The following is a 13,866-nucleotide window of genomic DNA, read 5'->3' on the forward strand; positions in this document are numbered from 1 at the left end:
GCTGCGTAGGGGGTTTTTTTCTGGTTCACTGAACACCAGTGGTACACAGGGAAGTGAAAAAAACTTGCTCTGTGAAATGTTTGTCTTAAGATGTTCTAACCTAAATAAAAAGGGGTTTTCTAGTGGTAGCTTTTGACAGCTTTTGCTTATGCTGTGTAAGTCTGGGACACAAAAACTTCAGTGGTTTCCTAACCTCAGGCACAAGTTGTATGTGGTCAGATTTCTCAAACTGAGGTATTAGAACAGAGAAACATTTTAAAAATAGAATTTATCAATTAAGAGATGGTGGTCATTTTAACAAGGAGCGAAATTGGCTGATGCTGCTTTGAGGAAATGGATCATGAATTACAGAAAGTCAATAAATAAATTAAAGCCAAGCAGTGGTTTTGTTCCAAGAACTGTTTACACCATTCAAAAAATAGTTACAGTCTGGTTGCTTGAGAAGAGCTTGCAGTAGGTAAATATAAATATTTTTCTCCATACCTCATGAAGCAGAGATACTGGTTTTGCATTTCGTTTAAAATAATATTGCTGAAAAGAAAAAAAAAAAAGTTAAAAAAACCCCTCAGCTGCACCCATCTGGGACTTATCAGTCTCTGCTTTGCTAGTTCTAAACTCTTGCTGTCTTTTCCAAAAGGATGAGCACAAGAAAGATTAAAGGTGCATTGAATCATTAAGGTTAGAAAAGATCTCCAAGATCACTGAGTCTGTCTTTTCTAGCAGGGCTCAGTCCTCGACTTTAAGTTCCTTGAAATAACTTCTGGGTGTTGTTTTTTAATTGCAAGTTCCTGTTAAATATGTGGTATTGCTTTACGTGTATCAACCCTTTATTCATCAGGACAAACACTGAAGTCCAGAAGGGCCAAAATGCATGTCCCACCGCAGTGCCTGGCAGCTCTTTGAAGGCTGGAACTTTATTTTCTTCAGTGAAGTGCTGTGCTCTGAAGGGGACAGGTGTTCAGGGAATCACAGAATGGTTTAAGTTGGAAAAGTGCTCCAAGTCCAGCCGTTCCCCCAGTACTGCCAAGGCCCCATAAAGACGGCGGGGACTCCACCACTGCCCTGGGCAGTAATTTTCGCAATATTCAACCTGACCCTCCCTTGGCACACCTTGAGGCCATTTCCTCTCACCCTGTCCCTTGTTCCCTGGGAGCAGAGCCCGACCCCCACCTGGCTCCACCCTCCTGTCAGGGAGTGGCAGAGAGCAAGAAGGTCCCCCCTGAGCCTCCTTTTCTCCAGGCTGAGCCCCCCCAGCTCCCTCAGCCGCTCCTGCTGCTCCAGACCCTTCCCCAGCCCCGACGCTCCTTCCCCCGGCACCCCGTGTGTGTGTGAGGAGCCGTGAGGGGGAGCGGGGCGGGCGGGGCGTCCGGGCGAGGCGGGGCGGCTGAAGGGAGCGGGGCCGGGAGAGGTGGAGGGAGCTGGGCTGAGGGGAGCGGGGAGAAGCTGAAGGGAGCCGGGGGAGGCCGAGGGAACTGGCGCTGAGCGTCGGGGCTGAGGGGAGCGCCCGGCCGGGGCTGGGCAGCGGAGCGGTGGCGGCGTCACTTCGGCGGTCGGTCGGTCGAGACTCCGGGAGCGAAGAGAAGCAGGTCGGTGAATTTACTTTTTTTCCCTCTTGTTTTCCGAAACATCCCCCTGAGATTACCCTTGATCGCTGCCGGTGGGGGAGCGTTGCCTTCCTGTGGCAGAATCCAGATTTTAGAGGCAGGCACAGGGTACCCAAACCGGCCCTTTCCCTCCGTCTATTCCCCGGGATTCAATTCTGAAGCAAAAGAAAAATCTCAGTGGATGTGGGCTGTGAATTCCTGATGCCTCAGGAGCTGTGATAGCCCGCTCTGATAGAAGAGCACTTTGGAAACTTAATTAGCGATACAGCATTTATAAGCAGAGTTTATAATGAGAGCCCTTAGCTACCGAGCGTGGCTGTAACGTGGTATCACCCCTAAGCGCCAGGTAAGCGCAGGAGCTCTGCTTACAGCAGCGCATAAGAAAAGACAGATGCATGTGAAAAAACACGAGGGAAAGTTTTTATTAAAAATGCTTTTCCCTACTGCCGGCTGAAAATCAGGAGTATTTATGAAACTGAAGTCTCTCAGGTTGTGTGTTGTGACTGTGCGCAAACTTCGGTGCTGTGGAGTGAAGATGCAGGAGCAAATGCTGCTGGATCTTGGGCTGGTGATGGGAACCTGCCTGTGAGCAGCATGAGTATCTGTGATGGGTATTTTTGGTACAAACAAGAGAAATTGTACAATCCTGAGAAACTCTTTGTAGTTTGGGACATTTTACTATTGAGTCTCAGGGGAGAGGCTCCACGGACGCTCTTGGGGCCTGATTTTGCAGCTGTACTTTTGCCCAGCTTGGGTTGCCTTGGTTAAAGTTTTAGTATTAGAAAGCAAAATTTTTCAGTGCAAGTCATACACATTTCTACTTTGTATGTTCCACTTACTGCAAACTCTTTATTAATAATGATATCTGATGTGCTCAATGGCAGACAAGAGCAATGAAATTCCATGCCCAGGAGGGTCTTGCCCAAATCAACAGGACTGGGAAGCCCTCAGCACCCTTAAAGAGCAGATCAGAAGATGCTGTGCAGAGACCATTATTACTAAAATATTTTTATGCTTTATAGTGATTTTTTAAAATATTTAAAAACAGCTGTGGTGCAGTGCTTGCAAAAACAGTTTGTATGACTGCAGTATTACGTTCCTGTTTCCCATTAACAGTCAGCTGTTGGTTTTTGGGAGGGTGGGAATGAGAAAAAGAGAGCTCTAGACCCTGTATGTGTATGTTATATTAGTTGGGGAAAAATAGGAGATCCTGGAAATTAGGTTTCTATACATTTCTGTAGGCTTTGAAATTCATCACTGGCTCATTGCAACACTTCTCATGTGATCTCTGTGTCCCTGTAAAAGTTGGTGAGGATTTTACAGCTGAGTTCAATGGTGTTGGGGCTGTGCTGCTCTACTGTGTCTGGGATGGGTTGTAGGGATCCACCAGTGCCACCCTCAGTTCAAACTGGACAGGTAGACCTGCCTCGTTCTGCAATCCCCTCCTCGCCTCAACCCTCTTCGTGAGGTTCAGAAAGGAGACATGCAGAAATGTGAGTTGTTGAGACAAGAACCTGAAGAAAAAGGCAGCTCCAGAAGGAAAAGGAAAACTTTCAGTATATTTTCCATGCCCAGTGCAGGTGTTTGTGGGTCCTGCTTGTTTCAGGCTATGCTGAAAATGTTTCCCATGTTGAAATGACAGTGGATTCTATGACTTCTCACTCGACCTGTAAAGAAAAATGATCTTATTTTGTTGCTGTTCTCCTTGCCTGCTTTTTGGTGTTAATCCAGTGTTTTTGTCAAGGCAGGGACTCTGCTTGCTGAAATGTTTTGTGCAGTGGTTGGCACAGAGAAGAACACACTATTTACATAAGAAATTGGAAAATTTTTTATACACAGCAGCAAAGTCAGTGGTTCTGGAACACAGTATTTTAAGATATATGTGTTAAAACAGACTCTGATTCCTTCCTTTTTATGAACACTTTCCCAGTTATGCATAAAATGGTTTGTTCTTGCTGTGTTAACTTACTCTCTCTGGGATAAAGCTATAGTTACAAGTTTTAATAAGTCTCCTTATTTAGCTTCCTGTTCCCTGTAACTGTTCTTGTAAAACTTGTATTCTTTCTTAGAGTGAAGTTAGAAATTCTGGCCAGTTCAATATTCTCACTGGAAAAGATTTTGGGAAGCCCTCTGTGGTCCAGTAATACATTTATTCTGCCCTGGGATTTATCTGTAGATATCTCTTTTTACCCAATTCCCCTGTAAAGTTTACACAAGGAAGATTGAACAGAAAAATGCTGGGGATGTGCAGCTTTTTGATCATGTACAGCACTGGTTCATGGATGTCGTTGGAGCCAGGATAGGAAAATAACTCCTTTGTAAAAATCAATGTGACAGAAGTATGAAGAGAAGATGTCCAAGCTGGTCTGAACTCTATTTTTACCTCCTGGTCCAAATATTTTTAATTATGGTTGAATTAGTGTTGACATCAGAATCTCTTTGATTACTCTATCTGGTCATTTTTATGGCAGAATCCTTGAGGTTGGAAAAGCCCTCCCAGCCCATCCAGTCCAGCCTGTGGCTGATCCCCACCTTGTCACCCAGCCCAGAGCACTGAGTGCCACGTCCAGTTGTTCCTTGGACACCTCCAGGGATGGGGACTCCACCACCTCCCTGGGCAGCCCCTTCCAGTGCCTGAACACCCTTTGAGCTTTCCTCTTTAATTGCTGAAAATGTAGCTTAAATGTACCCTGATTATAACCTGGTGAGTGGGAAGAAAAGTGGATGGGACTGAGTCATCTTGCAGACCACAGTGCAGATGGTCTGTGCTGGAGAAATGGCTCAGCTCTGGCTCCCCACTCCTTCAGCTGGAGGGGGGAGACAAGAATCAAGGGGGAGACAAGAATCCTGGAATATTGTCATTCACTGGTCAGTTGTCTGCATATATATATATAATATTTATATATATATATAACAGTACATGTAGCCCCAAACTGGAAGGCCAGTGGATTACATAACCTTGGCACTGACTCTTTTGGCTACACTGATGTTCTCAAGGAAACCGCTCTCAGAAATATTTAAGGAATGGAATACTTTGGAGGGATTCCCTCAATATAATTTCTTGCCCTGGCATTTGCTGTCTGACTTGAGCTGTAGATTTTACTCATCACTCAGTTCTGGCTAAATACAACAGCAGCCAAACTCTGTTTTATTCTGATATCTTCTATGGAGCTTTAAGCATAAAAATGCTTATATTTAGATTTTAACAGAATTTATATAGCTATTGGATGAAAATAAAAAAGAACAAAGTACCTGAAATGAAAGAACAATATTGAAATAGTACTGTAAAATTTAGTGGAGTCTTCACTGTTGAAATGGGTGCTTTTGTCTGTGCTGCACTTGGAAAATTAGGTATCCCTTGGACATTTTGGTTGTTTGGGTTTGTAGTGCCTGTCAGACCAAACCCAGAAGGTGAACAATAATCAGCAAAAGCCTGGAGGAGTGAGGGCCCTAATGGTGAAAGAGCTGTGTTGGTATTTGATATTCCAAGCAAAGTTTTTTTCCTCAAATGACTTTCTGGCCTGTTCTTCCTTTCCCTGGTCCAGTGGAAGGTGTCCCTGCCCATGGCAGGGGGTGGAATGAGATAATCTTCAAGGTCCCTTCCAACCCAAACCATTCTGGAATTCTGCGATTCTGTTTACGAAGGTGTGAGTGTCAAATTAACTGAAGTGCACCAAAATGAAACCCTAATGAAATAATAGACTGATAATTGTCAGCTCTCAGTTAATTTTCGGTGTGTTTTTCAGATCAGCTCTACAAAACAAGATGTATTGGCAAATCATTCTGACCATTCTTGTGCTGTTGGGTAAGTTCCTAAAAGAATCAGTCTGTTGGAAGTTGTGTAGAATAAAGAGAATCACATTTCTGTTTCACAGTGGTGTCTCAAGTCATGCTACTGGATTAGTATCTTATCACAACATGCATCTAGAATGTACAAAGAACCTGATGTTGTCATTGTGTGGGATTGAAATGTTGACCCTCTCAGGGTTGTGCCTGTGTCTCTTACCCCAAAAAAGCAGTGAACTGACTTTTAAGCTCAGGAAACATCAGTAGAAAGTATGTGGTAAATCAAGAGACATTCAGATAAATGCCCCAGTCAGAATTTGATAAGAGAGAAATTTGTGGGTGATTTGTTTTGTTACCCAAATAGGTCCAAAAGCATAAGGAAAGATCCCTTTTCCACCAGAACTGCAAAGTCTCAGTGTAGCCGAGGTGTCACTGAGCCTGAGCTCTGCCTTTTTAGGAGGCTGACATTCCTGCTTCCATGGGCACAGGGCTGTTAAAGGGTGCTCAACCAACTGCAAATGTTGGATTTAATAAACTAGTTTTCTAATCGGGAAATGTCTGTAACAATATTGGCAGATGCTGTTCAGGGACAGCTGGTATTTGCCTCTCATTTTTTTACTAAAATAAGAACTTTTTGAAGACTTGATGATCATGCTCAGGGAGAAAGAAGACTTTAATCCAGTGAAGTTAATCTCAAAATTTGTGTCATCTTATATCCTTATAGAAGATGAATAAATCATTAGATTTCTGTATCTTTTCTTTATACATATTTTTTATATATATATATACATCTTTTTTATCTTGCTATATATGTACTTTTATCCACTCAGTATCAAATACTGCATTGTTGACATTCTTTTAAATACTTTACGTGATCTGAACATATTGTGTACCTTTAATTGACAAACTTGGATGCCTCAGGGAGTTTTCCTGAGGTTTCCAAGCAGTTTGTGCTCTCTGATGGCCTGGAATGACTGAAAATCAGCGTATCCATGGGTTGGCCATAAGCAGATAACCACAGCTGGCGTCTTTAGCCCTGTTAGCTCAGATATGCTGCTGTTCTGGGCTTCCTCTGGGTCATTTTAACTTTATTTTTTACATTTCTAAAGAAGTGGGAAGGAGCTGCACACATTTTGACTTGATAAGATTTAATTAATCCCTTGGGGTGTGATATGTGAGGGGGAAGTTGTTCCTTGGAAGGGGAGCTGACGGGCTGTGAATTGGGTGGTGCGTTGGTTGTTTGTCCTGCTTCATGTCACTTGTTTGTCCTTTTTAAATCATATATTAGGGACTAAGAGTCTGTTTGCTCTGCTGCATCCTCCCCATGCAGCCAGGAGGCATGTTGAAGCTGGTATTTACAGAGGCACAAACTCTGTTAAATGGGAGAGGAGGAAAGAACAGGACCCTCCAAGAGTGTGGCAGCACAAAATCTGTGGAGAGAGAAAACTAAACACTTTAACACTCTGCATAATAACACACTGCATCTACTATTTTTTAAAAACTTTTGTACTTCTATATTGTTTAGCTCATATTTCTGTGCTATTAATCGAACAGTGCTAGAGAAATTCTGTTCTTTTCTTATTTTGGCCCTTGCAAGCATAGAGCATCAATTAATTTCTATCTAATGAACTGCTTAAAATATTTATGCCCTTACTGAGCAAACAGCTAAGTGCAAAGTGCACAAATGAGCCACATGCCTTTCTGTAACTAGGGTTTAATCTTTGAAATCATAGTGTTTTACAGTAAGCTGTTTCCAAAACCCACACTCTCATCATTCTCAAAATCCTTGGGAGTGGAATTCAAGTTCTGACTTACCAACAAGAGCTGCAAATGTGGTCAGAGCAATTTCATTTTGAAGGATCTGATGGAAAAAAATTTTCTTTTTTCTGCATCTCATTTCCCAGATAATGCACCCAGTCATACATCCTTGTAACACTATCCTCTGGTATTTAACAGTTCCAGTGTGATTATGTCTTATATTTACAACAGGATTATTTTTTTTTCCTACAGAAATGGAGCTGTGTTATAGGAGCTGGAGTGAATGTGTTCCAGCACTCAGGGGAGATGAGACTCACACCTGTAAAGTGTGTGAACTTGGGTATAGGATTCACCGTGTTTTGGATTAATATAAGCCATTTTAACTCAAAGAGGTTCTTCCCCTACAATCTTGGCCTTATTTCAAGAGCTTGAGAAATCCAAAGTTTAGGTGTTGTGAGTTTAAGCAGAAAGGCTGACATCTGTCAGCTGTGGCACCAGTTCAGAGGGGATGTTTCTAGTAATTGTGTCTGCAACTCATAGAATAGCCCCTGGAAACAGCCTGATTTTTATGCTGTGAGTGTGTTTCTGTATAACATCAACCGGTCCCTTTTCACTGACAAGATCAACTTTTTCATTTATTTCCAATATCTTTGCCTTTATGTTTGCAGACTTCCTTCAAATGGCAGTTGCCCATTGTATGGTCCATCCAATTCCTCCCAGGAACTTTACATTACCCTGTGTGCTGCTGAATGAGACATCTCTGAGCCCTTTCTCTGCCGGAGTTGAGAGTTGGTTTGGTTTGAGGAGAGACCATCGTAGGACATCTGAAATCAAGCCTCTAATGAATGAAGAAAGTTTTCTGTGTTGCCTTTGGAGTGACAACAATATTGATTGTTCTTTGTACAGAGCAAGCCTGCAGGCAAGGAAGTTTATTCCTTCAGAAATAAATATCTCTGCTTCTCAAGAAATAGGTGGGTTTAGCATTCAAGGGCAGAAGAAGTTACTTCTTCAAAAACAGGTTGAGGTTTTTTGTTGTTTGGGAGGAGAGGGGTGGGTTGTATTAGTGGGGATTCATTTTTATCCTGGGCACACAACACAGTGGGGTAAAATCCTTCCTCACAGAGTCTGTAGTGGAAGATGAAGGAGATTGTAGAGCACAGTTTCAAGGGGGAAAAAAAAGTTAGCTGCCTTTCTGGGGGAGTTCTGAATAAAATATGTAGCACTGCATATGAGGATGTAAGCCCAGAACTTCAAAGGAGTTTACACACTATGAGAAATATTTTATATATTTTTTATGGACATGGGCTTTAAACTCCTTTAGGAGGTGGGGGAGATGGAGAGCGAATGGCATAATTTCTGCATGAATTGTGATGCATTAGTAAGTATCTGTACATGGATTAGAATTATTTTTTCCAAGACTGTTTTTCTCCTGTAAACCCCAGTCTCTGAGGAACATACTGGCCTGCAGGAATCTCGTTGAGCTCAGTAGAGTAGAATTTCATTTTCCAAGAACTTCCCCATGGAACAAAAGACTCTCTGTTAAAGTGTGTCCCACGTGTTGCAGTTGTATGTGCACAAACCCACAGCACAGCCACAGAGAGCTGTGCCCCTTCACAGCAGCAACACAGCAACCAGCAGCAGCAGCTTCATTTTTCTCCACCCTGCAGCCTTGTCCATAAAACCAGGTAAAAAACAGTCCTTCTTTAATAATGCCAGTGCAGCAGTACTGCAGACTGGGAGCCTTGCAAGTGTCAAAGGGCATCTAATTCAATACAGATTATTCATAAACATTTGCACATTTGTGGTGCAACCTCACCTTCATGGAATATCTGTTACTTGTCCTCTCTTTGGGAGTGAATTTTATCCTGGCTCTTCAGTTGTGGTTTTATTTTGTTTTAATGTAGGTCAGGAATGGGTAATCCCTTTCTTTTGTTTAGGTTCAAACTGGAACATGGAATGTTGGATTAAAGGCAAGCTGGACCTGTTGGTTTGTAACCTGCGGGTTTTGAGATTGTCCTTGAGAGAGGACTTGAAAGTTAATCTTTTTTATGCTGGGTAAGTACAGACTCTGTTAAATTTAGCACTATTGACATTGGAAATCTGAAAGCATTTTCTAAAATATCAGCATTCCAGGTTGCAGCACAGTGGTAGCCCGAGTTTAGAAAGCAGATTATGTTATGTACCTTTGTCTTGTCTAAAAGTAATCTTAGACAATATGGAAAATTTAGGTTTCTTTAAATGAGAAATGGTTGGAATGAAGACCCTTCTTTGTGTTTTCTGTGTTTCTTAAAACGCTTTAGTGAAATCAGTGTTGACTTGTTAAAGTTTCTTTGCTGCTACAGTTGCTTACTTTTAAGGCTGCCCTCTTAGTTCTGCCTTTTATTTACTTTTGACCATAATATCGTCTCTCTTGAAGTAATTATGGTGCTTAACCTGTAATACAGTGCCAAATGCTACTCTAATCCCAACAATGCCTCTGAGAGACACTCACCTGTGCAACTGTCACTGTGGTAAATATTCCCTGGAATGGTGATAGATGGAATCATCCTGGCTTGTGGGTGGGCAGGTCTTGTGCATATGACCTGCCTGATTTGGTTATAAAAAGATCTGTGTGATTCCATGAAACCACACAGTTTCTTCTGAATTACTGATGGATTGGAAAGAGTGGCATAAACACAGACACTTAATTTCTTTAGGAAGCAGGATAAACTTAAATAGCTGATTTAGTTGAATTTACAGGTGATATCTTTTACTTAACAAAACAGTGTCTTGCCACAAATGTCTTGCCACAAATCATTCCTGTAATCAGGGTAGAAAGCAAATGTATTAACTAGGAATAAATATGGTTGGTTAGCTGACAGAATACTCTAAAGCTGAAATCAAATTTTGATTAAGTTGGTTCTTCCTTACTTTGATTTCTGAAATACCATTACACGGGTGTTTATGGGAGTAAATCTGACTTTGCCTCTGTTCCATCCAGTCCCAACTGCAATAGGATAATCTTTGCCAGTGATCCCAGGGCAGTAATCTCTGTATTGAATTTTTTTGGTATGCCAAACATCCATGGAACAACAAATTGGAGTCCCAGCTGGGATGAAGAGGTTCTTTGTGTTATGAAGGGAATTCAGTAAGTGCCATGCAATTTAGGAGAGCAGGCCCTAAGGACTCACCAGAGTCCTCCTGGCATTTCTCTGTTTGATTCCTCTTTGCTGCAAAGGTGAGATACAGACCAGTCCCTGACATTGGAGAACTTGTTTCACTCCCCAGATTCTGTATTTATATTTTTCCTTTAGGATCCCTGTGTGCTGGGAGAGCAGCTAGTAAAGCATTTCAGACTTTGGTGAGGTGACAGCTTTCCCTGTTGGCTTGCTGATACCTTAACATTTTATTCACATGAGCCAAAATACCTTGAAAACATGCCCAGTTTTAAAAATATGCATTCCTGGCATGTGTTTCTCCCTGGGAGTCAGGAGACCAAGCCAGAATTCTCATATACAGGACAGGCAGTGCACAAAATAATGACCTAGAAGAATCCACAACAAAAAAGCTTGGGTCCTTCCCAGCTTTTATCTTTTACAGCATTAAAGAAATACCCTCTTATTTTGCACATCCACAGTATTCCTGCTTGTAAAGGTATAATTGGAATAGAAGTATTTTGTTCTGCCCAAACCAGTGCCTTGTTCTGGGAGAGGCTCAAGCAAAGGTGATGATGGAGCTGTACCTTCCCCTTGGCTTGGCTTTGGGAGAGGAAAGATTATTCCAAATTAGATAATTTAGATTAATTGTCTACCAAAAGTGATTGTTCTTTCTAGGAATGTTGTAAACCCCAGTGGTTAATTCCATGAGCAGAAATGCCTTAGCCTTAGGGATCCCTTTGGAGTGACACAGATAAATGTTCATTTGGAGCACTGATTATCACTTGCTCTTTCAACAGATGGTGGTGTATAGAATGCATTCATATTTCTGACTTATTTGAAGTACCTGTGGGGCTCTCCTTTAGTTCTGGGACTAGACTCCCATATTTTTGAAGGATAAACCATCCATTAGCCCCAAGACTGGTGTCTTAGTTGAGTGCATCAGTCATACACCGAGCCTTCTTCAGCCAGGGAATATCAACCTTTCATTACAGATTTATCCTCCCATGAGCTCAACAGCCATCAGATGTTCTGCAGTTTAACAGGGCAGCTTCTTCAAAGAAGGATTTTGCTGGAGCTGTTACGTATCAAATACACTGGAATATTTTTATGGAAAGTCCTTGAACCTTGGACAGCTCCACTGATTCCTATTAAAGGTGGTGCTTGCACAAACAATATATAGAAATACTGAGAGCAGAATTACAATAGTACCTTTATTTCATAGCTACCTGCATGGGATGTACCTTTCCTAAAATTAGAGGGACTGTAGAAGTTCATGTATTTCTTCCTAAAATAGTTTTGACTTTTTATTTTCAGTTCATTTTTCCAATTGCAAGAATATGATTGAAATTCACTCAAGACATTTAAAGTCTAAAAGTTTGCCATGGGGCCACAGATAAATGTAGCATAAGTAAAATCACCTTCTGAAGTAGGGTTGAATAGTGCACCAAAATATAAAATATTTAGGAGGTGTTAAGGTGGTGACTAAATCTGTGACAGGGTTTGGAGTGGAGGAGGAAAGCAAGCCTTGGGCTTGTGCCCTTGCTGCAGTGGACAGCAATTAATTATTTCTGTGGTTCAGGGTATGCAGTATTTCATTTTTTTCCTTCTTCTTATGCTTTAATCCCATGTTTCCAGCTGAAAGCCACGCTGCCTTTCACTTGTTTGAAGTTTGCCCCAAATTTCTCCTCTCGCTCTACTGTGTGAGGGCACTGACCTCTCCTGAACTTGTGAGGGTTGATGAGTCAGTAGTACTGACACTGGCACAACAAGGAGAAAAACTCTTTACCATTTTTCCTCCTGTACACCGCTTTTTGGGTGTAAATAAGTTCATTTTGATGGTTAAAAATTGAAATAATGATTAGGAAAGATTAGGGGGTGGGGTGGTGGTAACCAGTTTCCAGATAGATCAGATCAAAGACATGGTTTGATGAAAAGACTACATTCTTATGAATTGATTGTGGCTTTTTTGAGACTAATAAAATCAGTGAGAAACAGTAGAAAGCAGAGAAACTTAAAAGAAAATTCTGCAAAGTCTTTGAAAGAAAATTCAGGAGAAAAAAAGCGGAGCCACAACTATAAAAACAAAATAATTCCAAGTAATTTAAAAGCTCTACGTCTGCCAGATGCCATCAGCATAATTCTTGTGTCCTGAAGTCTGTGAGCCCTACTGAAAATGATTTTGGGAATGTCAGTATTGGCTGGCTGGAGCATTAATAAATGTAAACTGCGTTTTCATAGGAACTTGCATAACTTCTGGGGTGGTTACTGCAGAGCACAGTGCTATGAGGGCAGAGTGGTGCTAAAAATCCTTGCTCCCAGCCTGAGAATGTCCTAAACCCAAGGGGGATGCACCTGTGTGTGCTGATCAGTGCAGGATGGGGGGATGAGGCCCTGACTCCAGATGAGCCAGGAGTGACCCTGGTGGGGTTCCTGCAGGCCCAGTCTGGGCTTTGCATCTGCTCTTCCCATAATCCATAATTCTTCTGTTTTGACCTTTTCCTTTTTAAGTAGGGCAGAGAATGGTAAGAGAAGCAGTGAATCATGCCCAGTCCCCTGTGCTTTACACTCAAATAAAAGTACTAGATAGCAAATTGACTAAAACCAAAAAAAGCACAGAAAATCTTGTCCATTCTTTTAGTTCTCTACCCTCTCTGAATTCAAGTGTTCCAATGAGTCATGCCAGCTATAAAACTATTTAAAAAATGTACAGAAAGGTTCTTTTCTCTGAACTTCAATTTCTTTCTGTGAATTAGTAAAACAAAACCCTTACTGTACAGAAATTATTCCAAAATTACTTTGGAACAATTCAAAACAGAAGCTTTTTTTTTTTTTTTTTTTCTTTTAAAGATGAAAAGTCAAAAGCAGGAAAGAATCCAAAGTGGTTTAGCTGTCAGGATTTGTCTTGGCTTTGCTGCTGTGAGAAGTTTGGCCACAAACTATTCACACTCTTAAATCCCCTACCTTAGGGAGGCCTGTGCCACTGAATACCTGCAGGACTCCATAAACATGGAACTGTGTTTGGAAGAGACTGAAGAATATCTGTGGATTAGAAATGAGAATAAAGAATACTTTGGGGACTGCTGGTTCCAAGGAGAGTAGGTTTAGATGGAACACTGGGAAGGAATTCCTGGCTGTGAGGGTGGGGAGGCCCTGGCACAGGTTGCCCAGAGAAGCTGTGGCTGCCCCATCCCTGGAAGTGTCCAAGGCCAGGTTGGAGCAACCTGGGATAGTGGAAGATGTCCCTGCTCATAGCAGGGGGTGGAACTGGGTGGGCTTTGAGGTCCCTTCCCACCCAAACCATTCCTTGATTATTTTATTACTTGTAATGCTTAATTGTAGCAGAAGCTGGAAGGAATATGAAATTGTTTCAATATTATTTCAGTGCCTCATGAAGAGGAATTAGAACATAATCTCGAGGGAGAGAGTGCAGGGAGCTGCCAATTAGTCCACTGGAAAGTAAACTAACTTTGTGTGCTTGAGAAGGATCTAGGAATGAGACCTTCAGGAATCAGGAGCTAGTCTGACTAAACTACAGGTATCATGTAGTGTTGTAACACATTTGCTTTAAAGCCAAGCCTTAG

The 13,866-nt window shown here is 41.8% G+C and overlaps 1 protein-coding gene across 6 annotated transcripts in view; it reads left to right on the forward strand.

Moving 5' to 3' along the window:
* Nucleotides 1–13,866, forward strand: part of LEPR (leptin receptor) — a 46,816-nt gene that overhangs the window by 11,505 nt on the left and 21,445 nt on the right. For 3 of the 6 annotated variants that reach the window (XR_007906322.1, XR_007906336.1, XM_051797888.1), the window contains exons 1-4: nt 923–1,586; nt 5,351–5,409; nt 7,817–8,119; nt 9,086–9,203. Coding sequence is in view for 3 of the 6 variants with exons in the window: in XM_051797888.1 (XP_051653848.1) it covers nt 5,370–5,409; nt 7,817–8,119; nt 9,086–9,203 (461 nt within the window). In the remaining 3 variants the exon portion in view is untranslated. Of the gene's footprint in view, nt 1–922; nt 1,587–5,350; nt 5,410–7,816; nt 8,120–8,227; nt 8,834–9,085; nt 9,204–13,680; nt 13,821–13,866 lie in introns of those variants that run through there. The other 3 variants (XM_051797894.1, XM_051797900.1, XM_051797903.1) reach the window with 3 other exon arrangements.

This window comes from Manacus candei, unplaced genomic scaffold (genome assembly GCF_025592945.1).
Source record: "Manacus candei isolate 608988 ecotype Guabito, Panama unplaced genomic scaffold, ASM2559294v1 h1tg000005l, whole genome shotgun sequence".
NCBI classification, from domain to species: Eukaryota; Metazoa; Chordata; class Aves; order Passeriformes; family Pipridae; genus Manacus; species Manacus candei.